We start from the raw sequence: 27,428 nt of genomic DNA on the forward strand, positions 1-27,428 counted from the left end.
GCGAAAAAATGAACACCTTCAAAACTTCCTTAGAATTAAGATGTAAAGCTTCAGGGAAGTGAAAGTAATCAAATACATTTCATTAATTCATCAGCAAGTTGGAACACCTCTACACAAGCCAAAGGCATTTCAGTTTACTGGTATTGATTACAATGTCAAGCTGGAAAGACGTCAGAAAGAATCTTTGAAAGCTATTGTTGCTGTAGGCTGAAAGTGCTTCAATGACATTTTTGAAATAACTTGAGGTTGGAACAATTTGAGTTTTGTCCTAGAGTGAAAAAGAGAGTATTTATGGGTGGAAAATATTTAATGTGAGTGTGGATACCATAAGCATGGTAGAATCAAACTGACAAGTGATTGAACCTAACATAGGTGGCAATTACTAGATAAAGAAAACGTGGTTGTTAGTGAAGAGGGGAGGAAGAGAGAACAGAGTGAACATACTGAGAGGAATGACTTATTGAAATAAAATGACACAATGAAAACACAGAGATCTGACTAAATATCTTAAACAAGATGTAACCCCCCCACTACGCCTAAAAAGACTAAATACAAAATACAAAGCTACAACACAGAAACACAAGAAAGGATGTAAAGACAAACCACAAAACTCAAAGTGCTTAAATCCTAAGAGCCAAAACATACCAATTTCAGACTCTTCAAGTCTCAGTTAAAGACAGGATGATTAGAAAAAGATTGTACATTTATTAAAAATGATCCTCTGGAGAAAAACTCCTCGAGGAAAAAAACAACATGGCAGCTTGACTTAAGTTTAGTTTTGTTCAAATTATAGGCGATTGAATGAAGAAAACCAAACAGAATATCATCAGTTTAACCAGCTGTTAAACATGGTGGTGAAGGGCTTCCTGTCACTGAGTCACATTTCAACTTGCAAATGAGAGGCCATCAGTGTTATAGTTGAACTTTGACCCCAAAATGGCTCATACAAGCAATGAAGTAATGTCTAAAAGACACCAAAGTAATGACAGACATAAATTGTCATTCGGAAACTGTGCTATTTGTGCCAGAAGGTGTGTGCAAGCTTTTGAATACCTTTATAGACATCATTGGCAGTCATGAAATGTTTCTCTCTGTTTTGTATCGGCACCACAGGCTTCTTGGCAAAGAATCAGTGTCAAATGCTATCAGACACCACCCACACCCTGTCAGTTTCTGAAATTAAAACTATGAAAATAAAATATTTTAAATGGTTTTGAGTAAGGAAGTGATACCCAAACCGTTATTTACTGAAAACTGAATCTCTTTAATTTGTTTAATTTTTCCCTTTGGGGGTGTGAAGGGTCCTCTACTTATCAATGGTCGTTAGATAGTGGACATTAAATTTGTGACTAATAAAACACAGAGCCCCCATGCCACCCAAGACATTGTAATGTTTACAGTTTCTTAGGTCAGGATAGATCCTATTAAGGTAATTTTGGTGTGAGAAGTGATGTTGAAATTGAACGCATTGCTCATTGCTTTGGCAGTTTCTATGTGCTTCTGAACTGCAGTCATCATGTGTAACATCTGGATTGTAAATGAAAAAGTATCTCACACCGAAAGTCGCCGATGGATGAAGTGGAGACATTGGAATGAGGATAAGGAAACAGTGTTTTAATGTTTGAATTATTTACGTTTTCTATCATTTGTCTCTATTCTTGATACACATACTTCCTTGTTTGCTTTTTAATTTGGTAGAGTGTGTTATTAACCTTAAGGTTAATAACATACTCTACTCTTAATACTTAATACTCTTAAGGTCCCTTAAGGTCGTTATTGTCAGGAATCAATAAAACAGAAAAAGTAGTAATCAGTTTTTAGATATCTTCCTCCTTGGTACACAATACCTTATTGTTGGAGGGAATTTCTCTTTCTCTTGCTTTTTCCTGAACTTTCTGAAGGAACTGCTTCTTGTTTTAGGTGTTTTCTGTAACAAAGACGTGTGAATAAAAACTTTTTTTAAAATCAAAAGTCTGACATTTCTTCCTCTGCGTCATATTTCATAGACTGCTTTTCTTTTTTAATCCGTCTTTTTATTACCTGATGTGAGAACTGACTGTGGACTCACGTGTCCACAAACCACCTGACATGTTTATGGGTAAACCCACAACTACCTACAAAGTTTTGTCAATAACCATGGTAACATTTTCTGAATTTTAACAAGCCAAACCTAATAAAACATTAAAACTATTTGTTGGTAGTTTGCACTTAGCCTTGAATTCCCCCCTCATCAGCCCCAGGCTCGTTTCCTGTCACCATTACCTCAACGGTTTGTTTCTAGTTGAGGTATGACAAACGTGTTATTAGCTGGGATGCGTCAAGCCTGAAGCAAAACCTTCATCATTAAGAAAGAATGACATGAGGATGTTCCCTGCAGCTAAGGAGCAGGATTGTTGAGTCTTACACCAACACTGAAAATAGAACCCTAACAAGTCATATGATCAGTTTGCTTTTACTTGAGTTTATAATTTTTTTTAACATACATTGTACTGTACAAACCAAGGTATTCACAGTGAAGGTTAAAAAAATTCAGTGTCCATTTTATAACTGATTTGTGTCAAACCTCACAATGATTTTTCTAGATTTTTATGGTAATCTTTATAGCTTTTACAGGAAGTGTGAGTTATGTGTGTTTAGATTTTCAGAGAATATTTAAAGTCCTCACCTTCCCTTTTACATTTGGGTGGAAAAGTCTGTGATTAAAAGGAAAAATATACAGTACAACAATGGAATAAATTCTGACCACATCATTGTTGCAGCTTAAATAGGATTTAGGAGGGAAAATAACAGCAAGGTGCTTCGGATATAAGTATGAGATTAACAAACGGTGTGTGTTAACTCAATGTGCTAGCAGAAAACACATCAGCACTGACTTTAGAGAAGAAACTGTTGCTGCCTCTAAATGTCAAGTCAAGTTTTAACTGATTTATAATAGTTTTTCACTTGATTGCTCAGGTTGGACGTGAGTTTTGAGGGACTTCTAGAAAAACTGATTTAATTCACGACAATTCAGAGCCACATTTCCTTTGTGCCTTTGCACCACTTTCCAGCTGACCTACGCTGCACCACTTGCAAGGTGTCACGTAATTCTGGTGGTGGTCCCACTCCCACTGTAAGTCTGGCTCCCGAGCAGTGAGAAGGACAAAAAACATGCTGAGCTGTCCTGATCATCTCCTGCACTCGGGCCCACGTTCTGTTCATGCTCATTAGATCCACACAAAGCAAGATGGGTTCCCCATGCCCGATCTCATAGAGCAGGATCTGAGCAGGCCACACATTGACGTACAACCAAACAATAATAGTCACAGTCATGCCCTGGCATCAGACAGTGAGGAAATAACAACTAACTAATAATGCCCCCACACAATCAGGTCGTTTTCGTGCTGTGATAGGCCAAGTTCTTCCAGCGGGATATCCCGAGCCAAACATTATGTGATGGAGAAGCAACTCTTTATGAGGATGAGCTAAGATGACAACTGATGCACATGACTTAATTAATACAATGCTCTTAGTTCTGCATGTGGGTGTGTTTTCATTTGGATGTGGAAGCTGATTCTTTTGTGAGAAATGCGATGGAAAACTTTCTATTGAGGTTAGAGAGGATGATGTCTAATGCTGGCGAGCTGATTCACGATGCCATGCTGCCCGTCACGTCAGCATTTTTGTCGCCGTGTTTGACTTGGACAGGGTCCTCTGGAGACTTTATCCTCCACCCACTTGCTGCATGTCTTCCAGCAGAGGCTGGGTGTATGTTTTCAGAATGGGTGGTTTTTCTTATACATCAATTACAGTAAAGCAGTTTTTTCCTCCAGAACCTTTTCCCAGAAAAGTTGACTGCTGGAAGCCATAATAATGCCACATTTTGTGTGATAATTTCCCTATTTCTCTTTCATTACACACAATGTAAGGAAATGTCATCTTTAAACACTGAAGAGTTTATGAAATAAGCCAGTAAATCTAAAAAAACATAAAAGTTTAAGAGAAATGCACTGAAGCCACCTGAACCATTTCATCTCGTTACTTATCTGCGCTGCCTTGGCATAAATCTCGTTGGGTCAGACAAGCTTCTACATGTTTTATCTGTTCTGTTGAGAAGTGAAAGCTCTTGTAGCTGCACAAAAATGTGAGCGTAGGCTGAGTAAATCCTGCACAGAATACTCAGAGTACTACTGCTGGTTTATTAAAGCTCACTGGAGCTTTCATGTCAGTCACATTTATTCTCCTGCTAATAGAGCTCAGGAGCAGAACAAGTACAATACTGAAGAGGTGAAACATTTACCAATAAAATGATCAGTCAGGTGTTTGCTTTGTTCGGTGCCATTTAAAGTTAAACAACTCAGATTAATAATTACATTGTTGTTCCCATTTTCATGAGAACAGATAGGGTGTTTATATTTATATATATATGTTTAGTGTGAATGGCAACTTCCCTTCTTGTAAAGTGTGAATGTCAAAGTTCTTGACCTTGTGAAGCACAGCTGACTGAATATTTAATCACATGAAAGCAGAACTATGTCCTTTTGTCACTGTTTGACCTCTTCTTGTATTTGTGAAATTAATTCCCATGACAATTTGGGATCTGGTTACTAAAATTTAACTCAGCTTAATGATTTGAAACATGTAAATGGGAAATAAAAGCAAGAACAAAAGAAAGCTGTGAGGTGGGATATACATTTTTAAAGTATTGCCAATGCAAAAACTACTCTGCAAGAGTCAGAATCCTGTTTTTTGTTCTGTGGACTGTGTCCGATTAAAATGGGGACGAGTACATGAGAATGTGCGATTTAAGAACGAAATGCATGTTGATGATCAGAATTCAGGAAAAGGCTACCAAAAGTAGATACTTGCCTAAAATTGCACAGCCAGAGCAAGAAATAAAAAGTTAAAAACAAGTGAAAATGGTGAGGACTAAATCTGACTGGAGGGACAATTTATTTTAAAGGTTTTTACGTTTATCTTCCAGGTGTGGCAGTAATTTTGGATGGAGCTGTACTTGAGGCTCAAAAACAACATCAAGTTAGTTATCTAGAGAAATAAGCAGCAAAAACAAAGGGTGTGTTTTCTTTTTTTCATTGGTAGGCTGATTAATACATTTAAATGATTGCAAACAGGCCTAAAAAAATTCTTGAAACAAGAAGTTTCAAGATTTTGAAAATGTGTACTTTAAGTTTAAAGTAGTCAGAAAGGAAATACAAAAAATCTTCCAGTCCTGTCAGAGTTTATTCAATTCAAACATCATATCATATAATGCTTGTAAGTCATATTACAGAATTGACAATATTTCATTTGAATATTTCTGCAGTTTAGACACATATACACACACATTCTGCACATATACTCACATAACAGTCCAAGTTTTCTTTTATTAAAAAAATAAATCTGTGAATTAATAGAAAAAATAGAAATGCATCAGACCTATAAATAAGTCATGGTGAGTATGACAATGTAGGCTTCCAGTTTTAGTCATATGTGTGCAAATCTACAGAAATTATCCTCATGAAACAATAGAAATACAATAAGTACGACTGAGTCTGAAAGTCTACAACTTCAAGTATTAGGTGTCAGTGAAGTTATTAATTCATTTTAAATTACAAAAATAACTTAAGGCACTTAATAAATTAACACATTGGTGGAGAAAAGATGAATAAATAAAAAACATAAATACACAATAAATATTAAATAACATCTTTTCTTTTGAATTGAGTATTTAGAGCTCAGAAGTCCTTTCTTTCAGAATAACTGTGGGGTTGGGGTTACTGCCGCGCGACTGCGACGTGCTCGAGTTGATGGTCATGGACCCGGTCTCTTTGATGTCAGGCACATAAAAGGACGCCACGGGACAGGGGCCTTGAACGTTGTTGCAAACCAGCCTCTGCAGGGAGGCGGTGTTGACGATGTCAAAGCCGACTGAGCCTCCAAAGGTGCTGGGCTTCCAGTACTCTGGCGAGCAAATGGGATTCCCCATCAGGCCTTTGAGGGAGAAAGGAGCCCCCATCTCCACCATCGTCTCCCCAAAAATGGCGTTTGGCCGGGGCTTCTCCACGAGCAGGCCGGGGTAGAGCTCCACGGCGTCGACGTCACCGTACAGCTCTTCCAGTATGGCGGCCATTTCTTTGTCTCCTGTAGAGAAGAAGATAAACAGTTTTAGCTTGTGGTTCAGTCTGGCTCGTCTCACTTGCACCACTTCTTAACTTTCCAACTTGATCTTTCCTTTGTCTCCTCACATCTAACCTTTTCCTCAATAGCCTCTTAATACATCTTGGGGTAGTTTTCCTATCCCTCCCTGGAGCTGCTGGTCTCCCTTGTAAGTTTACATCTTTGCTCTTTGTAATGACAATCTGCTTACATTATGCCAGGATGTAATGAACATCTGCCTCTTACAGACATGGAAATAAACATTGAACCTCCCAAACTGCTGGGGTGTAAGTCCAAAAGCATGTCCTTAATAATACCAAAGCGCTGTCGAGAGCTGTGTTCAGTAGCTTTAGGTATGCTTTTCAAACTTCTTGACAATTAGACAAAGCAGCGAGAGTCTGGAATTACGTAGAAGAGTCAATAATAATCTCCTGGTAATCCTTTTGCGTCATCTGCTCCACCTACATGTATCAGACTTTGTTGGTGGTGTTGAATTTGTCTCACCTGTCATGTCTTCAAACGAGGAGTAGGGCTTCATGGAGAATCTCTTCCTGTAGGCATTGAGGGATTGGTAGCGCATCTTTCTGCTGTTCTCGATGGACTTGATGGCGACGTACAAGATGGGTCCCGGAACGTTCCGCCCACCAGCGACCTGTTACAAGGGAATAAAAATGTTTAAAGTCATGAAGCTTTAGAGCCATGTTGGGGTTAAAATGTGGCTGTTCCTGCAGCTGCATTGAGAGTCCTTACCCGTCCTGCAGTCTGCTTGGTGAATGAATCCACCAGGTTGCTGATGCCATGCTCGGTCATCACAGTGGTGTTGAAGACAAACTCTTTGTAGCTGTAATCCCTCTCCTCGATGTGGAAGCTGTCAGGCATCAGAGGGTGCCAGTGGTAAAGTGTGTTGAACTCGGATGCGATGCGGTTTTGGTACTGGAAGCGTTTGCTGAAGAGCAGCTCTGGGTCAAACTTCAGTTTGAAGTGATAACCGCTCAGGTGCTGCACGTAGTCCTCGATCACAATCTTGATGGTCTCACCTACAGAGATCAAATATGTAATCAAATTTTTTTCTGCTTAATTTGCATTTTAAATATAATATTTCCTCTACCGGCTGCAAAAAGGAAACTGACATTTCATTACTGCCAAGCCAAAACACATTCCTGTGATTATCATCAATAGCTCTATTCAAGGAATACCAAAGCTGAAACCACAACTTCCCCTGCTCGAAACTAATATCAGTCATTCCGCCTCCACGGCGCCGTTGCAGGAAATATCTTTAAAAACTGTTTGCAGAAGTCAAAATTTCTCACCAATAAGGATGAGCCGAGAAGTCTGAAAGAGTCTTTCGTCATCCCAGTCTGGGTGAACTTCCTTCAAAACGTCACACACCCGGTTGTGCTCACGGAGCCAGATGGTGGCGTACATCATGAGGCCTGGGACCAGACCGAACGCCTCGTGGCCAACAGCGAAGCGCTGAGAGTCTGGGACGTGTGGCGGGTAGTGCATTTCAGCACCAACATCCTTAACCAGCGGAGGGTACACCTCTCCGTTTACAATCTGTAGCGTTACACAAGAAGGACATACAGGAAGTGTGAGACACAGATGTGCATTTGAAGCCTTCGTCTTAATGAAATGTGGCTCTCTGCTCTTACCTGATACTTAAGCTTTCCATCCTTGAAAAGCCTCAGTTTATGTTGCCTCTCCAGGTTGTCACCATAAATGTGGCCGAGATCAACCTAAGCAAAGAAAACATTTTCAGGTCATGATTTAATTTTTTTTACAAGACTTCTTGTTTAATAATCTATTCTGAATTAGATTTGGCTACTCACCCCGTGGCCTTTAGCCACTGTGAAAGCAGGTCCGTTCTTCATATCAGACTTGAAGAACTGGTGTGTGAAGTGTTGCGCGAAGAATGCAAACATCAAGCTGGTACCCTGCGGGTCTGGAATAAACCGTCTCCTCACCAAGAGCTTTTCCGCCAAAACCTTTACATCAGGTAGCTCCTTTTTACCTGAAAACAACAAGATAAACATCAGCTCAAAGTGCAGCAGGAAGCTGGCTTGTTATGATAGGATTACAGGGCAAACGCTTTCTTTGTTGCATGCTGGGACAGGTTTGGGCTCGATTCATAAGACTGTTTCCTCTCACACCAGCAGATAAACAAAAGGTTTTATTGTGATCTTCCACTGATGTAATAGGAACTGGATGCTCTTGTGCTCTAAATAGGAATCTAAGAAAACTGGTTCTCCTGAAGCGCAGAAAGTGAACTCACCTACGACTCCCATAGGGGTTGGGCAGTCCGCCGGAACTGGAGGAAGGGCACGAGTGTAGTAGGATAGGTTGGAATAGGCTTCCCAGCTTTTGTATCCATAGTCCGCGTTGTAAGTAGGAGGACTGTCAATCATATGGGATCGTGCTAGAAAGAGGAAGGACATTTATTTATTATTCATTTATGTTGCATAAACCTATTACTTGTCTCTGTATAAATTACTTAATTTCTCCACTGAGTAAAAAGCAGAGGACTTACATGTCAAGACGTATTTCATGATGGCATCTCTGAGAAATGAAATACTGTTGATGATGTTCCAGAAACCCTTGAAGTGGGTGAGGATGTAGTGCACCGTGTTGGGTGAAGGCTTTAGGGAAACTTTTATCCAAGTGAGGAACTCAGCTGCAGATGACAGAAATGGGGAAGATGAGTTAAGATGTCAACAGCAGCTCCAATGTAACAATTTGAAATACAATCTGGGTTTCTTTTTATATACTTACGTGTTGTGCAGTTTTGTCCATAAAAACCAGTGCGTGTGCAGTCACATTCATAGTTTTCTGAACCCATCGCTGTGCACACACCCCTGTTCTGGCATGGCTCTGAGCAGCAGGGGTTACCTACAGCGGAGACATTTAGTCAAAATAAAGATCAATATCCTAGAAAGCACTTTAAACATTTCAAATACATCTTTCAGACACAGACTGGAGAATCAAACTTTAATCTAAAACAAAAAAAACTTAGTTCTAAAGTAATGTATCTAACTTAAAATTCATACGAAATTAATTTTAAAGTCATTTTCTTACCTCCTCTGCATAAAGAAAAACTGATTGCCAGCAGTAAAGTAGAAAATGTTATGAGATCCATTCTGCGATGTACTCTATTCATTTTGCGAGCCTGTCTCTTTGTCTGCTGGAAGCAAATAGGAGGTATCGCAGAACTGACTCTACATTTATACTCTCTAGTCCCGCCCACTCTGCCAATGACTGACCTATTACCAACCGGAAGTCTGATTATGGTCTAATAACCGAAGAAAAAAAGGAAAATGTTACAGAACACTCAAATTTCATAAAAGAAATGTATTTTATTAAAATGGTGTTTGACATTATTATAATTATGTTTATTAGTTTTTCTATATGTTACTCTCGAAAATTGAGATAGATAAAAAATATTACAAGGAAAGACAAAAGGGGTTGACTTTGAGACTTTTTAAATTAATTGCATAAATAAATAGTTATTCTTTTCATCATCGGTTTTAAAATTTATTGTTAAATTAAATAATTTCAAGAATTTGTGCTAACAGTGTTGGTCCAGAAAAATGAGACCCAGTAGCCTCGATGTAAATCAGATGAGGATCGGACAGAGTGGTTTTAACGAGGAGGACGGCAACGCGATTTAGTTTATGTAGAAAAACAAATATATGTATGAAGATCAAGATAAAAAATCTTATAGTATTTGACCTAAATGTAATACATCAACCTGAATGCATTTCAATCATACCATAGCATTATTTTTTTTATTATTCTTCCGATGTATTAATCATACAGATGACAATTACATTGACTTTTCAAGCCGAAAGGAAAGGTCCGCAACGAATTGCAGAAACATAAATCAATGTTCTTGTTGGATAAATTAAGTTAAAGTGATGTGATAGTATTTAAAAAATAGATGGAAAACTTTAATCATACTATAATTAAAAAACCCACAGTGACTAGGGACAGCAAATTGATCTAGTCTGGATTGTATTGAAAAAAAGTTATGAGAGGTCTTGTCGTCATTGCTGTGTCATATTCGCTATTATCTCACCAAAGTGAAAAAAGTGCCCTCGTGTGGAGGAAATTACGCGTTGGAGCCCATTTGGAAAAGTTCTCTGGGGGGAGTTACCAGCACTGTAGTCCTGCTGAGTCAACTTCTGACTTTTTTTTACTGTGAGATTTCCACACTGTTTACTTTGACAAATTAAACTTTTTTTCCTTTTGAATTTTTTCCTTTCTTCATCTAACTCAATTTTATCTGTTGCATTAGTTTGGCCGCTGAACTACCCGACTACCGGGTGCCGAGAAGCGCCTCCTCCTCCATCTTCATTCTTGCACTACGATTATGCTCGCTCAACATGACACATTTAAATGGACTTATAAATTGAAACGCGATCTTGCTCAGGTAAGTTTTTGTTTCCTTCTCTATCTGCACACGATCTCTCGCCTTTTGTGAAAGAAATTCGGACAGATGTGTGAAAGTGTGTCCATAAACTCGGCTACTACTGGAGCCTGGTTTTGAAGAGTTAACGCAGTGGACGCTCACACAGAATAAGGAAGCTGAAAATACATTATTTACGCGCATTAACGTGCATTTTAAAAGTCCAGTTCATAAATGTCTGTTTCAACAGCTAAATTTGACAGATTATTGTAAATATAGCTTCTTGCTGGAGGATGAGACAGAGAAAATCCGTACACAAGGAGCGTATAAGTTAATAAGAGTGAGCTTGTATTTTAATGTGTAGCTCTCATTGTCATCTGCATTGTTTTGCATGATCAAAACCAATGGATTAAAATCAATAAATGTGCACAGCCATAACACTGTCAGTCCGTCTCCAAAGAATCAGGCCAAACCAGTCGTTGGTGTCGAGTGGCCGGTTTTTAGAGACGCTTGGGAAAGACTGGAAAGTTTTCTCACAGTAAAAGTCCTTCTAAAAAGTTCACAGTGATTCATACACGTAATCCTCCATAGTTTTTGTTGTTTTAATGCCTCAGAGTATTTGTAGCAAAACGAGGAAGCTTTCTGTATGTGCTATAGTTTGAACTACTGCAGCTGTTTTGCATCATGGCAGCTTGGTTGCTGTACTTTATGAAAATGTTAGTGCCGCGGGGGCCGTCCGTGGAGCTATTTTGGCCGCCTGCATGCGCTCATTGTGTGCCGCTGAACCAGGGCAGCCAGCGAGGAGAGCTGGCACCGACACAAGTTGAAGCTTTTTGCTGAAAACTACGTGACGGCTGCAGTGAACACAGAGACCCTCTACGTGCTCTCTGTCCACTTGATGACAGCACGCTTTGATGAGCAGCTGAAAAAAAAAGACTCAATGAACGTCAGCTGCGTTATCCGCACTGTACATGTACATTTGCGCACCATTCATGCAAATTTCTAAAGAGTGAAAATATTTATGCGCGGCTAAAAATAATCACCTTGTCATCTCTTTTGCAAATATACACCAAGCTTTACATTTTACTGCTGGTTATGTGACACAGCAACTTTGTCACAACTTTGTTTATTCTCAATGAGTCTTCTGAAAGTATCTATACCCCTTGTCTGGATGTTACAACCACAAACTTTAGTGGATTTCATTGCGGTTTATGTGATTAAACAACACAACATCTTGCTAATTACAGAAACAGTCATGGATTCTGGTTGCTCTGAGGGAGCTGCAGAGATCTATTGCTCAAGTAGTGAAATATTTTGGCAATATAACTATTAGTCATAATAGTTATCTTATTATAACTATTAATAAGATGACTGTGGCTCCACAAATATCTGAATTTGTGGAGTCAGATATGCTCCACAAATCTGACTTGTATTAAAAATGGCAAGATGAAAGCCATTATGGAAAAGTGATAATTACGCCATAAATGGGAGGCAACAACATTTGACTGAAAAGCTCCACACTGAACTTTTATGGCTTACATGCAAAACAACGTGTTGGTCAAAAAAACTAATCTTGCCCATCTCACTTACCACAAAAAAAACAACAAAACAAACAAACAAACAAACACACTGTAAAACATGATGGTGGCAGCATCATGCTGTGGGGATGCTTTCCTTCAACAGGGACAGGGAAGCTAGTCAGGGGAAGATGGATGGAGCTAAATCCAGAATGATCCAGAAGGAAAACCTGGGAGGGAGGTTCATCCCCCTCCCAGGTGGAAAATGGAAAATGATCCTAAACATTCAGTCAGAGTCAGACTGAGACGTTCAGAGCAGGAGTGTCAAACATTTTGTAACGTGGGTCAAAACTGGCAACTTGAGTATTCACAGGCCAAAAAAAAAAAAAAATTCTGAACTATAATCATCAATTTCCTGCGCAACAACAATCTAGACACATTAATTAAGCAGAGAACATGTTTTTTATTTTTTCTGTGGAAACAATGTCTAAATCATTGTAGATTCAAAGCTTCAAAAGGGTTTTGCATGTTTTTTTTTATTGGAAGAAAGACATTCACTTTACTAGTTTAACATATTTAGTCTATTATTACAAATAAAAACATAATTTAGGACAATCTTTATTTGAAAAAAGCTTTAATATTGTAAATAAAATCAGACTTGGGTCCACCCAAGTCTGCATTAGCATATAAATCAATGGATCAATGCCGTCCCATCTAGAAAGCACAAAAGCTTGGTCCTTAAAAGATGAATACTTTGTGCTGTATCTAACATTTTTATGAGAAAATTTTAACTTCTGGGTTATAGTTTTGTCCTAATTGGATTAAAAAGCCTTCATCTATCACCTGCACTGGTGGGATTCATTTGTGTCATTCAGGGGCCACACAAAATCAGTCCAGGGGCCACAAATCATATTTAGCTGTATGTTAGAATGTCCCAGTTTAAGTTCAGGCCTTGGAAATTTGTTGTCAATACTTGAACATTTATGCTTAAAGACACTCTCTCCAATCTGACAAAGCTTGAGCTTTCTGTGAAGATGAGTGAGCAGGAATTTCACCCTGCATGAGCAACGACTGTATAGATAAGCACATAAAACATGTCCCAGTAACTACACTGAACATATTAATTCTCAGGGGAGCTGAATATTTAATACTTGCGACAGATTTTAAGGTTTTAGTTGTAAAGCAAAGACAAAACATTTAATATTAAACAACTTTGGACTCAACAGACTCACATTTTGACGGTTCTTGGTGCTCTAACTTATCCTCTCAAGAACTGCCTGACAAAAAGATGTATGAAACACACACATTCATACACACATTTGCTTTTGGTCTGGTTGTCTTATCACAATTAGTGGCTCAGCACACTTCCTGTTGGGCCTGCCAAGATGCGAAGGGTTGTGCTGATGATGACGGTTCTGGTCTGCACAGTGGAGCAAATGTTGAAACTTTTGCCTTTTAGTACGAAGGTATTGGGTTCAAATCCCAGCCTGGAATCTGTCTGCATGGATTTTGTATCATCACTCTGTGTGCTAATGGGTAATCCATCAACGCACCAACCAGTCGTCCATAATTGAAACTTATCGCAAATACATTTTAAAATGTTTTATAAACTTTTCTTGTTTATTAAATGTATGAAAATTCTAACTCCAGTTTGTCAGAAATAATATATTTCTGATGCCTTTTTAATTTTTAGTTGAATAAAAAATAGACATTTTTGGGATGTTACCTTGTTGCATGGTGATAATTTTTTCTTTGCCCTTTTATTTGGTGTTGGACTCAAAACTCATACCTTCAAAAAGAAGCTGCATAGATTATTTTTTTCCATGGTTAACTCCTTGTTGTAGTTAACTGCTGACCTTAATCAAAGCTAACCTGTGCAAAGTTTTGTTTGCTTTAGTTCTAGGGGGAAAAAAATCAGAACTTAATCTAAATCGGCTTCTTTTGTTGTTGTTTCAGGCCAACTGCATCAGTGTGTGACTGAGATGCTCTGAGTCAAAGTTTGCATCACGTCGAGGGCTTTCCTGAGAATTACTCTCCAAACATTGCAATGGCTTCCAATATAATTGTGAGTATGGGACGCTGTGATATTTCTAGCATAAATGAAGTGAAAAAGAATGGTGCTTGGCATGTGCTAGGATGAGATGCTCATGGTATGACGTGAAAATATCACAGTGTTTCATGTTATCAGGGTACTAAGACAAAAATTTGAGAACAAAAATGTACCTGACGTTCCAACTGGCTTTATAAAAAAAGGGGCAGCAATCAAAGACTTTATAATCTGTAACATTTAGTATCATTTTGACTTTTAAGGAAAAATATTAAAGGAAGTTCTTGGAGTTTACGTTCCTTAATTTATATATATATAAAAAACTGAGCTAAAATCACTGTGTTAGCTTCTTTGTGCCATTAAATAAGAAATCAACAACAAAAACTAGCTATACACTCAAATTAGTTTAGTTTTGTGTATTACACTTTAAAATGTTATTATTTAAAATGTCTTTATGAAATGGCACCTCAGTATCTTGCAGATCATCACAGAGTTTTATTCAAATCAACTAATTTTACAGGTTCTGTAGTCCAGGCTGAAAAACAATCAGGACCAAAACTCTGGATCACTCGTTTCAATTAACATCTGTTCAGGAATACGAAAAATTTAAGGGAACTTCTGACAGCTTTCTGCCCTGGTTGAGCTTCTTTTTATTAGTTTATTTTATTATATTGTTCACCTGATTTATTGAGCTGGATTTGCAGTAATTTGTACAGCAAATATGTGCATCATAGATTGTCTTAAATGTGCTTACTGGTTTTGAATGTGTAGCTTTTTAATAATTTCATTGTACCTTCATACATGTAGCTGCTCTATGCCAACAAGTAAAACATATCTCAGGTGGTTCAGTCGTTCCACAGAACGACTCGGATCATTTTCCTTCAACAAATGCAGATTCAAGTTTCAAAAACCCAAACTGCTAATGTAGAGATCAGAGGTTTTTTATTAATTTGAACACAACTTTGAGATAATCTTTGTCAGACTTGTATTCCTGACAATCCAGTGCCATCTTGAATTTGTTATATTTCCTGTGTTTAGAGTTTTAAAACTAAAATGTCCTTTAGGAGTAAAATTATATCCACTGAGGTGACAGTGTTCTTGAAAAATGACCTAAAAATGACTCTGGATGTAACAAGGTATCGTAACAACAGACGAAAAGAAACACAAGTTCTGTTTTTTTAATAGAACAAATGGATGACGCCCACAGTTTAGGCGCAGCTAACACAATCTATTTATAACCTGTCAAAATTGTTGTAAGGACAAAAAAAAAAAAGAAGTAATCTTAGATTTTACAAATTAATGTGTAACATTGCATAACATTGCAATTTCCTCTGTAATTCCTAGGGTGTGATCAATGGGCAGAAATAGATGCATACCTAAGCCTATCACTGATCATACCAAAGAAACAAGCGATGTTTGATTTTGAGCTGTGACTCAGCACCTCCTGTCTGTCTTATTGTGATAGTTTGATAAATGGTTATAACATTCTCAGCTCATGAATACAACCGGGTGGATTCTGTTTAAACTGGAGTGTTGCCAACACATTTAAATATAGTATTAACTTTTTTTAAATTTATTTAGAAATATCTGAAGCAATAATTACTGTAATTGTGTCACATAATTCTGGGGAAAGTTCAGTTTTTGCACTGGGGAGTATACTTACCGTACAGGAAACAAATATGTTCTCTAAGGAAGATAGCAGTGATCCAAGTTTGGAGAAACAAAAATTTGAAGTCAAGCTCCCAACTATTCAGAGTAGAAACAACTTGAAGTGTAATTTTCTGTCATTTTACACAAACTTAAAACCTTAAGTTCAAGTCCAGCAAACTTTAGTGCTTTATTCCACTTTTGCCTCAACGAGTTGTCTTCTTTGTGGCTTTTTTTTGTTTATCAACCAAACAATGCTTGTGTTTCCATTGGCGATGTCCCAATCAAAGCATTTTTGAATATCATTGTCAGTATAGTTGACTGCATCCAACCATAATAGCTTTTGTCGTCATTCATTACTGTTGTATCAAGTTGGTCGCACCCTAAAAGTCGTCATCTTCCAAAAAACATTGAAAAGATGGAATGTGCCGGAAGTGCTGGAAATACGTCTGTAGTTAGCAATTATTAAAAAAAAAAAAAAAACGGAAGTTGTTTAGCTGCCTGTATTAGTCTATAACTAATCCGCACAACCGTGGAAATAAAAAATAAATGTATCTTTAACTGTATAGTAAATGCTTACATGTTTTCAATCAAAGTGGCACAAAGTGAAACGTTTCACGATGGGTTTGATTGTCAGCCGTCATGCCAAACCCCCTGCATGTTTTTTCTGGCTGACGACTCATTTTGCAACCGACAGATCTGTTATCATTTTCTTTACGCTGGTTTCACATATTTTCTCACACAGAATACTAAAGTTGTTTTGAACTAAACATGAACTGTGTTGTAGGTGGAATATCAAATCTCTCATAAATTCACTGTGACTGTCGTTCGTGCTGAAAGTGTTACCAAAGGAGCACTTGGTGACCTGCGTAAGTATTTAGGAGTATTTTAAACAATTATGAATCTGAATGCTACATGGATTCATTGTTTAGAGTAGAGAAGTTGATTTTTGTACTTATGTTCATTAAAAATGTAAAATAAATATAATTAATGGCGTCTGAAATGCTAATTAGGCAAGAAATTCCATCATTTACACTGCTTTTTTTTTTGGTAAGACATTATGGTTGTGAGATGAAAATGTAGCGTAAGGATAATAGGAGATGTTGTAATAATCCATAATCTGGGTTACGGGGAGAATGTCAGTATTAAATAAAAGTAACCCCAGAATAGAACCTTGAGGAACTTTATATATATAAATATGTTTGCTCATATTTCTGATTTCCAAATGACACGAAGGAGTGTCTTTCTGCCACATTAGATCTGATCATTTAGTAAATCTACCCAATCTGTTGCGTGTTTAGTGGATACTCCAGATCCATATGTGGAGCTGTTCATCCCAACCGCTCCGGAGAGCAGGAAGAGGACGAAGCACATAGACAACAACATCAACCCAAAGTGGAATGAGACTTTTCATTTCATTTTAGACCCCGGCCAGCCAAATGTGTTGGAGGTGAGATTTGCATTTGAAAGTCCAGTTCTAGTTCTGCAGAAGATGACTGAGTAATGATGCAACACAGCAGTAGCACTGCAGCTATGAAACAGGATTATGACTCAAAATGTTTCGTTTTTTTGCTTAGACAATTTTCCAATGTTTGTTTAATTTAATCTTGGTGAAGCTAAACAGAATTAACATGTTCAACAGCATAAACTCTACTGTTTATTCCAATCAGCTGACATTAATGGATGCCAACTATGTTATGGACGAGACACTTGGGACGGCGTCCTTTGACATCACCAAGCTCAAAGTGGGCCAGAAAAAGCTGGAAATTTTCAAATTTGGAAAAGTAAGGCTGTCACTTTAGTTTACACAACCTAATATTCATATGTTTGAATGGCAAATGTTGTTGGAAAATCTTTTCCCGAAGATTTAAATTCTCGCAAATGACTTTGAAATGAATTATGTAAATGTGCGTTACTGCAGAAATGAGTGCTTCAGACGAATGTTAGGAAAGCGTCAGTGAAAAAAATGTCATGAATGATGATATATTTACATGTTTATTGAGGTGGTTGTGTGCCAAGAGTGTAACATTTTTCCATTTGGATAGTTTGTTTCCTGCTGTGGCCTCCGTCACACTTAAATAACCACATAATGTTTATTTTTACAGGCAACCAAAGTACACTTGGAGATGATGTTGGAAATCTGGTATGTTTTTAAATCAAAATTAAATGTTATTTAGTTATATTTAATAAGTAATATTGGTTTATAAATGTGCTGTCACACTAGAACCAGACTAGTTGCCTAACAAAGTAAATGAGTAATCAAATCTGCAGCTGATTCCTTCCTGTAATTGCATTTAATGTAATGTTCCAGAAAAGGTTTGTAATTATATGAAGGTGAGTGATAAAGATTAAAAAGTTTGTAGGTGAGTTTCACAGCAGACCACCTGACAGCAGATCTTATCAGACAAAGAAGATCAGTTTTGATCATCCTGTCAGAAGATTTTATTCTCTAACCACGTTCTGCTCGACATGAGTCAGCGTTTTCGTGAAACCTAAATCTTATTTTCTGCATCTTCAGCACAAACCAGGACCTGAGGTTCAGCCTGGCCTTGTGTGACAAAGAGAAGGAGTTTCGACACACCCGCAGAGAAAGAGTGATGCTCGGCATCAAAAAGCTCCTCGACATGGAGAAGCCTTGCTTCCTCCCCAGCGCTCCGCACGAGGTGAGTGCAGAAACGCAGAGGCATTTTTTTACATTTACAATCGAAATGACAGCTGGTTCCTGAAGTGACAGCTTAAATTCTCAGTTTTACTCACTTTGTACTCCTACCTAGAAACAGGCAGGAATGTAATGACTCAGCGTGTTATTAACACACTTTTTTGTGTCATTTTTCATACATTTTAAATGGCCACATTTAAGTTCTTACTTGTAAAAACTTCACCTATTTGAATTACAAAAGTAAACACTGCTTGCACTTCACATGTACATCTTCTGTGTTGTTTTTCAATTACTTAGCGCCTAAATAACAACACACAACACAATGAGGTGTTCACAGAGTCTTGCAAAAGTATCCAGTGCTTTCAACTTTTTCTCACGTTATACCCTTGACATTCATTGCATGTTATTTTATGAGAAACCTGAAGTAGCAGACAATTGTGGACCAGAAGAAAAATTACAGTTTTCAATTTTGTTTTTTTAAAATAATGTCTGGATTGGGTTTAACTTACATTTGTTTTTTAGACCCTTTTCTTTAGTTACAATGGATGGTTTAAATCAAACCAAATTTATGTGTTAGAATGACCTAGTCAAAGTCCAGACGTAACGGAGGTAAGAAAGCAATTTTCACAAATGCTTTCCATCCATTTTGACTGAGCTGGAGCTATTTGGAAAATTTCGAAAACATATGATTTTCCCTCTCTCACTTATTTACCACTTTAGTTTGGTTCATGGAATCAAATCAGAATTAATTACATTGAAGTTTATGCTTGCAGTCTGAAAAAACAAAAGTTTATGAGGAATAATGTTTTTGGTAAAGCACTGAAACTCTCACATGGTATCAGGCCCAGAAGAAACAGAAACAACATGGCTGCCATTAGGTTAAAAAAAAAATCATCAGGAGTTTGTATGCTGGTGGTAAAATAATTATAAATTATATAATATTTTATTTAAAAAAAAACTGAACAGATTTAAACAGCAAACAATACTTTGTTCAGTGTTGATTCTCTCTACAAAAAGCATAAAACTTTATTTTGGTCAGTGACCCATAATAAGGAAGCACTTTGATCTGGTTCACAGTCAGCGCAATGCAAAATCAAAACTTTTTTTTTTTTTTTTTTTATCAGAAAGGTAAACTACTGTTTATCCTGTCGCCTCACTGATAACCTGAAAAACAGGAAGGGCTGATATTGGCCCTAAAACTGTTTCCATAATGGATTATGTTAACCCTGCCGCTGACATGAAGCAACACGATATTTCCTGCATTTCTACTCTACTGAGTTTATTCTTTTTTATAAAGTAGTGATGGTTCTGATGTGTGCTTACAGTAGCATTTGCTCTACTCCATATTCCTGCTTATCTTTAGCTCCGTCCAGGAAAGGTTATTGACCAGAGGAAAAACAGTCCAAAGCATTAAGGTCTGTTGCCTTTAGACATTGTAATCAAGCTTCAGTGCAGACTTGCTGACATGAAGTGGAAATCTCTGACGCAAAACTTCAACCTTTTCTCCCATGCATTTAGTTTAGCTTCCTTTCCCGCCAGAGCTGTTTTGGTGTGGTGCCCCTGCTAGCTGGCGATAAGCTCTGGCCAGTGGTTCCCTCTCCTCATTGTACGAGAACTTGCAGAGGGATGAAGTATCCTGTTACAGCCTTTTACTGTGAAGGCCGTCCTCCAACTCCCTTTGACTGTAGAAATATTCAGAAATTATGGATTGCACGGGCCGGGTGTTGCACAATAAGAATTAGGAAATAGCTGAAGTTGTTAAAACACAACTTAGGGAAGGGACTGCTGCAAAGGCATGATGTAACTAGCTTGGCATTCAAGCTGTGCAAAGGGAAGTTACTGAAGTTGGAAGAATAATCCAGATTGAATCCACTGTTTTTAAAGCCTGTAGGTTATAATGATGTTGTTAAGCATATCTTTCTTCGTCTTATTATAAATTTGCTTACTGTTCCAGGTTCCAGTGATAGCCATTGCAGGTTCAGGTGGAGGTTTTCGTGCAATGGTCGGGTTTTCTGGAGTGATGAAGGCCCTGTTTGAGTCTGGGGTCTTAGACTGTGCCACGTATGTTGCAGGCCTCTCTGGGTCCACATGGTACGTGTTTACCTGCCCTGTTTTCTTCATGTCTCACCTTCATCATGCTTGTTTCTTTGACTTTTCTTTATTTATCAGTATTTTCTTTTCTCTTACTTTGTCTCTGCACTACAATCATGAACTTCAGTGTACTTTGAGAGGATTTTATGTGATATACCAACACAAACCAGTGCATATCTGGAGAGGGGAAGGAAAATGATTAATGGATTTCAAAGTTTTTATATCCAAAAATATGAAATTGACTCCAGTGACCAAACATATCTGGAGGAGTTGCAGAGGTCAGTTGAGAGATTTGGTTGCATACCTTCCATAAATCTGCCACTGATGGAAGAGAAAACCTTAACTAATAGTAAACATCAGCCAGAACACATGTTGGTAGCAGCAAAATTCAGTTAATAAATAACTGCTCAGTGGGAATGCTTTTCTTCAGTAGGAAGATCGAAACTCGTCCGAGTCAGAGGTGGAAAGACGATGGGAAAACCCCCCAAAAAAACTGTCTGTTAAAGACTTGGAACATGACTCACATAAAATCACTCCAAAAAATATAAAAACTTGTGGTTGTGCCACAGCAAAAATTACTTATCTGTACTTATTTATTCTGTAATTGTAATTTGAAACCACCTCTTTCTGTCTTTCTTCCACTTTATCTCTCCAGGTATATGTCTACTCTCTACTCCCACCCCGACTTTCCAAACAAGGGTCCGAAAGACATCAACAGCGAGCTGATGAAAAGAGTCAGCAGCAATCCTCTCAGGCTGCTGCTGCCTCAGCACATCACCAACTACATCCAGGCCCTGTGGACCAAAAAAGCATCAGGGCAGCCAGTTACGTTTACTGACGTATTCGGCATGCTCATAGGAGAAACTCTTATACCTGCGGTAGGAGCCACATACAGCTACTATTTCTTTTACTCATGAAAACCAGTGAATTTCCCTGATTTAGTGTAACTCAGCTATTAAATGTTTATTTTCTTTAAAAAGAAACATTGGTTGTTTCTAACCAAGCAGTGTATTTCTATAGTTAGCATTGAGAGAGGGCAAAGATTTCTTTTCACACATTATCTGTCTCATGTCAAACTGTCACAACATAGTGACATAGTGTTTTAATAAATATGTAAAAAAAAACATTTTAATATAGAAGTTACCTACTGTAGTTTGGGGAATGTAATTATTATTCCTTATTATGATGTTAGAAATGTGAACATTGCGTATGAGCTGATTCAAACATTATGGTCTGTTTATTCAGAGGATGGATATCAAGCTAAGTGACATCCAGGAGAAAATAAACCAGTCCCAGAGCCCTCTACCTCTCTTCACATGTCTACACGTCAAACCAGATGTTTCAGAGCTCATGTTTGCAGGTAATTCGGATTCTTGTTTTATGTTAAAAGCTCATCTCTGACACCTCATATTCCCAGCAGACCTACATTTGCATAAATAACGAGTAATGTATACACATATTCAGTGAGACCACATGCAAAATAAGCAGCCAACACGTATTCCTTGTAATGTAGCATTGGTGTCAAAGACAGGATGTGGCCCGATGTGTTCAGCCGTCTTTTAATTCCGCACTTACAGAAAACATTAGCTGAGCTAAATAAAGGAACTGTCTTAAGCACCAATTTGTGGTTGTTCTAGGTTTGTCCCATATAACACAACACTTCCTCTTCGTTAGTGTGGGCTCTATGGCAACTGAAGCAGTTAAAACTTTTAAAAAGAGGACTAAACTGCTGCTATCGTAACTCATTTCATCGTTAGTTGGCTCATTATGACAAAAATTGTCCTTATCAATGACTGTGTGTCAACCGGTCCAGGCTTTAACCTGCTTTCATTGGTATTAGTGCCCAGGGTTGGATATTAAATATATTAAGACATCTGTAAACAAGAAAACAAAAACATGGAGCTACAACATTAATAAAAAGTGGGATTAGCTCTGGTATTTTAGGATTTCATTGTCTCCTGTTCATTTCACAGAGTGCAACACAAGGAGTTCCAGTCCATAAACGGCATTTCTGACTCGGTTTTCACCATCAATCTTTTAATTTCACTTTGTAGTGATAAAAAAAATTTTGTTTTAAATGCTGCTTGACTACAAGTTTTCCAGTGCTGCTAAAAGGAGATAAGCAATCAGCCATTCTTTGTAAAGAGGGAGAAGACTTGACAGATTATCTTACACTTAATTCCATGTAGGGGTGTTTGACAGCAAACAGCCATGATTTATGAAAACTAATCAAAAAGTGGGATGGAGGGAAAAAAGAAGCAAACTTTCCTTCAGTTCAGCATGTAGGAGATAAACTTCTTTCTTTAAAGTCAGTTGAAACCATGAGATTTTACTGAACACACAGTATTAACCACTTCCTTTTGATTGCTTATATAAATGAGCATTTTCATTTCTTGGCTGCACACAACTACTTCTGATGTTGATGCTCATAAAAATATGTTTTGATAAGTTTTTTGCATTCAAACACTTAAGGATCATTTTCACAATTAAAGGTAGTTTATGTAGTTATTTATGGGAATGATTTAGGGAGATATGTGCAGGAACTTTTCCTGTTAATTTTTTCAATTTGAATTATTTTCTCTTATCTTAAAACAACACAAATCACCTAACTATTGTTCTGTTTTAAAATGTCTGGACAGTGTTGTGGTACATTGCACATTGTAATTGTTCTGAAAGGTTTAATCACTGGTTTAGACATTTGGGTGTTATGGTTTGCATTGTTTTATATCTCTGTCCCACTGATTGCTTGCTCTCTTGTCTTTTTAAAACCCATTTGAAATAAAGAAATAAAATTGCGTGTGAAACAGGCAAAAGCAAAACATGAAAAAAAAACATAAGACTTTAGGTATTCAGTGCATAAGAAGGCACTGGGAAGTCAATAAGACAGTAAGAGGGTCTTTAAATCTGTCATAGATGAAAAATCTAATACACAACTAAATGCAGACCTCCAGAGTCAAGCAGACAGCTGCTATAAATGGATTGAGATTGACTCAACACAGGAAAACCCAATCTTCACAATTAGAGAGGAGCAGATCAGAGGAAGTAAAGCAGGTTGCAACCACAGAAACTACCAAATTAAAATAGGAACTACAAATGGGGCTTACAAAATGCTATTGCAAGAACAAAATGTAACACTACTAAAATAAATAAAGCCATGAAGATGAATGTAAAAAAGACTACATAACCTCACAATGACTTTTAAAAACATAATCTTTGGAAGGAAAGCGCAGACTCAGCAGTGCGGTCAACTTGCTGTAAAATCTTTGTAGTTAATCACATCCCAAACGTCTTATCGTTCGCCTGAGTGTCATCAGCTGAGCTGCACTGAACCTGAACTCTAACATCCTGAATAACTTTTCAAAATGTTCCTTTTGAATTTGTACATTTTCCAATGTACAGTATATAGATTTACGTCTCTGGAAGTAAATGTGACGTCACAGACGCACCAGCAGGTGCGTAATTTGACAGTTAAATATAGTTTACAGATGAATCACATTTTCTTTCCTCCTGCTACATTTATTTATTTGCATCAGATAATTACTGAATTATTCCGAGAAGGGGTCACCCACAATCTTGTGGGGAGATATTTCACTGTGGGCCGATTTACTGAGAAATTTCCCTTGCGACTTGATCCACAGAGGTTACTGTTTATCATAAATGTGCGCAGGGCTCTGCTCTTACAATAGCCTCTGTGAGAAAACTGATCCAGAGTAAGGTATTCCCTCTCTTGTTGCCGTTGAAAAGATACTATTGTGAAGAGCCACTTCGACACGTATTTACGAAGATGACGCAAAACCTGTACCCAATCTGGAATTACACGTTTCTCTTTTCTTATCGCACAGCAGCAGTACCTAACAGTTTAAGAAAAACTGTCTCGATGACAAACATTGCAACCATTGCAGAGCTAGTGTGAAAATGACATTTACTACCTTAGGTAGTTGTTCAACCGTGAAGCATTTTAGTTTCGTTGATGTGATTAGTAATGTTTGAAATGTGGTCGTGGATGTTTCTACAAACTTAGGAATGTCTACACACACATTCACATACACTGGAAGAAAGTTATTTTTAGAGCCAATTATTCAGAAGACATAAATTATATCACTCATGATTGGGTGAAGCCATTTACTGTTATCCTGCTGTGCTATTTTTTTTTTTTTTTCAATTATATTGACATCAGAAACTTCCCAAATGGCTCTGATCAAATATTGACAGCTTGATGTCTGGTTTTTTTTTGTTTTTTTTTTGTAGATGAAGTACTTTATTTTCTCAGATAATAAATATGTCAGTTCTTCTTGGAGAAAAGCCTCCAGTCCCTTTAAGGTCTGGGTTGTCTTAAAGGAACTGCGTGTTTGATTTTGTCCTAAAGTACCTCAATGATATGAGGCCAGGAGACTAAAGCTGCAACTCTTGACTCTCAATTCCCAATTTTTGCTGAAATCTGATTGTCACAAGCAGCGCATTGTTTACAGAGGCAATAATAAACGGAGTCGTTTCATAGTGTGATTGTAAAGTTAACTGGACAATGGGAGCCAAAAGTATTGTCACAAGATTGCAACAACACAAAGGAAGAAAACACAACTGATATTAATGGCTCTTTGTGGAGCACTGACTGCAGTTTCCTTAGTGAAATCTGTTTGGATGCGCAGTGCGCTTCACTGACAGACTTCTTTTATAAGTTCATAATCATAATTTTTATCAATTGTTTATGTCTGGATTTGCTGCGTCTGACTTTTTTTGGTGCAGGAAAAATGATTTGTGTCTCACATCAGTGACATGAAAGTCAGATTAAATGTGACATTACGTTTGGAAGTGGCACAGATCAGATATTATTGGGGTGAAAAGTTCATGGAAGTTCAAACTGTGGGTCTCAGTCACCTGCTGTGTGAACACAGCCTCAGATGGTTGCTCCAGAAACTTTTTGCTGCTCAAGACTGACGTGGTCAAATCCCAGAAGTACTGAATCCCTACATAGGCTATTTATGAGGCAACTATATTTGGTGGATGTACCAAAAGAGGAGGCAAAAACAAATTTAAAAACTACTGTGGTTCCTGGCAAAGGCAGCTTTTAAAGTTTTGCTTTTATTACATCTAAAGTGGATACCTCTCCTCATAGCACTATCATCTCACAATAATTAGGTGTTTAATATTATTTGGTGAGTAACACTTTTTCACATTAACTCTAATTCCAACCTCCAGATTGGGTTGAGTTCAGCCCGTATGAAATAGGAATGGCAAAGTATGGCACCTTCATGACACCCGACCTGTTTGGAAGCAAGTTCTTCATGGGAACAGTTGTGAAGAAGTACGAAGAGAACCCTCTTCACTTCCTGATGGGTAAGGATGAACCATTTCAACTGGAGCACATGATTTGGGTGTTCGATACTGACTGAGCATGTTTTGGTGTGGCAGGCGTGTGGGGAAGTGCCTTCTCCATTCTGTTCAACCGAGTGCTGGGAGTCAAGGACACAGCCGGAGGCAGCACCATGGAGGAGGAGTTAGGTAATCTGTTACCCTGCTTTCTCCTTTTTTTGGAGACAAAATGAATGGGAAATGTAACAAAACTGTTTCACCAAGTTAGCTTAGAGATTTTTAAATGTATATCCCCTCTCTAGTTTTCTAGACCCGACTGAAATTTAAAAACAAACATATGATTGATATTTTGGGGGAAAAAAGACTAATAAAAGTTTCTTAAAATATATATTTTTTGCAAATATTACAGCAAAGGCTGATCTAATGAAAGAAAGAAATTTGTAAATTGCAGATGAATGTAAATAAATTAAAATAAATGTGGGTGCACCTCAGTGAATGAGATAATTAGAAAGGAGAATTTATTTCAGCAAATAAATGTAAAAAAAAAAAGCTGGTCACATATTTAGATTCATTACACACAGAACAATATATTTAGTTTTTCTAGAAATAAATTTTCATGATTTCTTTTTCAAGACGTTAATTGAAAAACGAGTTAAGGGGAAAAACGTGGTAGGAAAAATTGCACAATCAAAGTTGATAAGCAGATTAAATCCCCTTTTTTGGCTTATTTAAATATTTACAAAATTACCACACAGCCACATCAAAATTACCTGAAAGAAATGTTTAAGATGTATCTGTTTGTTACAGCCACATCTAAGAGTTTTACTTTTTTGAATTGCATTGCTAAAATAAATTGAGATCTCAGTGACACACCTGTAAAAACATTTTGGAGCAGAACGATTCTGAATTTGTCATAAAATGGTGAAAAGAAAGATTCAAAAACAAAAATGTCGGGATGAATCCAAATACTACAGAACAAGGAACCACAGGATGATCTGACAAAGAGCTGACAGACAGATATATCTGCATGGGAGGTGATTATTGAACAAGAAGTAGGTGGTTGATTAGAAACTGGGAACAGCAGTGAAGGAAGGCAAGTAACTGAAGGAAATAAACCAAGATAAAAAGAAAACAATAACGATAAAGACTCCAGATAATAACTGAACAAAAACACAAACACCAGAGTACTACAAGTAATCTTAAACCTAAAAAAATCAACTGAATATAAAAAGCAAAACAAGACCTTTGGTCCAAAGTTCATGACATAATTTTACTAAGTAAATATAATGTATAATATTCCTATAGTAGTTAAAATTGAGGATATTCAGGTTGTGATTGCAAGAGTGTTTTAGATTAGTTTGTAAATGTTGAAGTCTGTGTGAGCACAATCAGACATCTGCAGTCATGGGTCACTTGTGTTAGTTTTCTTTTTCTACATCTCTGATTGAAATCAGTTTCCATGGAACATAATCACACTGCAATGGAAATCACTGCATACCTGAGATCCTTTTGTCATAAATGTGTCCGGAGGTTGGTTTTAGTCACTTCATCTCACACCTTCAAAGAGCTTTTTAAAAATGCAGTTTGGGTACCAGTGACAACCCAGCTGCGAGGGGACAT

The 27,428-nt window shown here is 37.5% G+C and overlaps 2 protein-coding genes across 2 annotated transcripts in view; one reads left to right on the top strand and one right to left on the bottom strand.

Annotated features, from left to right (window-relative positions):
• Nucleotides 1–5,201: 5,201 nt before the first annotated feature.
• Nucleotides 5,202–9,345, bottom strand: ptgs2b (prostaglandin-endoperoxide synthase 2b). Its single transcript, XM_014980324.2, has 10 exons — nt 9,208–9,345; nt 8,905–9,021; nt 8,663–8,806; nt 8,408–8,551; nt 7,965–8,146; nt 7,788–7,871; nt 7,446–7,692; nt 6,886–7,172; nt 6,640–6,787; nt 5,202–6,120 (listed from the first exon to the last, which is right to left on the bottom strand). Exons 1-10 carry the CDS (start codon nt 9,287–9,289, stop codon nt 5,708–5,710), a joined length of 1,848 nt encoding a protein of 615 aa, XP_014835810.2. The 5' UTR covers nt 9,290–9,345; the 3' UTR covers nt 5,202–5,707.
• Nucleotides 9,346–10,241: 896 nt separating this feature from the next.
• pla2g4ab (phospholipase A2, group IVAb (cytosolic, calcium-dependent)) overlaps nt 10,242–27,428 on the top strand; it is a 28,759-nt gene continuing 11,572 nt past the window's right edge. Inside the window, exons 1-13 of the mRNA XM_088008014.1 lie at nt 10,242–10,329; nt 10,427–10,561; nt 14,011–14,119; nt 16,536–16,617; nt 17,050–17,198; nt 17,419–17,532; nt 17,854–17,891; nt 18,267–18,411; nt 20,362–20,498; nt 21,154–21,376; nt 21,744–21,858; nt 25,695–25,832; nt 25,908–25,997. Coding sequence (XP_087864140.1) covers nt 14,102–14,119; nt 16,536–16,617; nt 17,050–17,198; nt 17,419–17,532; nt 17,854–17,891; nt 18,267–18,411; nt 20,362–20,498; nt 21,154–21,376; nt 21,744–21,858; nt 25,695–25,832; nt 25,908–25,997 — 1,249 coding nt within the window. The 5' untranslated portion in view covers nt 10,242–10,329; nt 10,427–10,561; nt 14,011–14,101. The remainder of the gene's footprint in view (nt 10,330–10,426; nt 10,562–14,010; nt 14,120–16,535; nt 16,618–17,049; nt 17,199–17,418; nt 17,533–17,853; nt 17,892–18,266; nt 18,412–20,361; nt 20,499–21,153; nt 21,377–21,743; nt 21,859–25,694; nt 25,833–25,907; nt 25,998–27,428) is intronic.

The sequence above is a fragment of the Poecilia mexicana genome, unplaced genomic scaffold (genome assembly GCF_051168715.1).
Source record: "Poecilia mexicana isolate PSO_F unplaced genomic scaffold, ASM5116871v1 scaffold_8, whole genome shotgun sequence".
In the NCBI taxonomy this organism is placed as follows: Eukaryota; Metazoa; Chordata; class Actinopteri; order Cyprinodontiformes; family Poeciliidae; genus Poecilia; species Poecilia mexicana.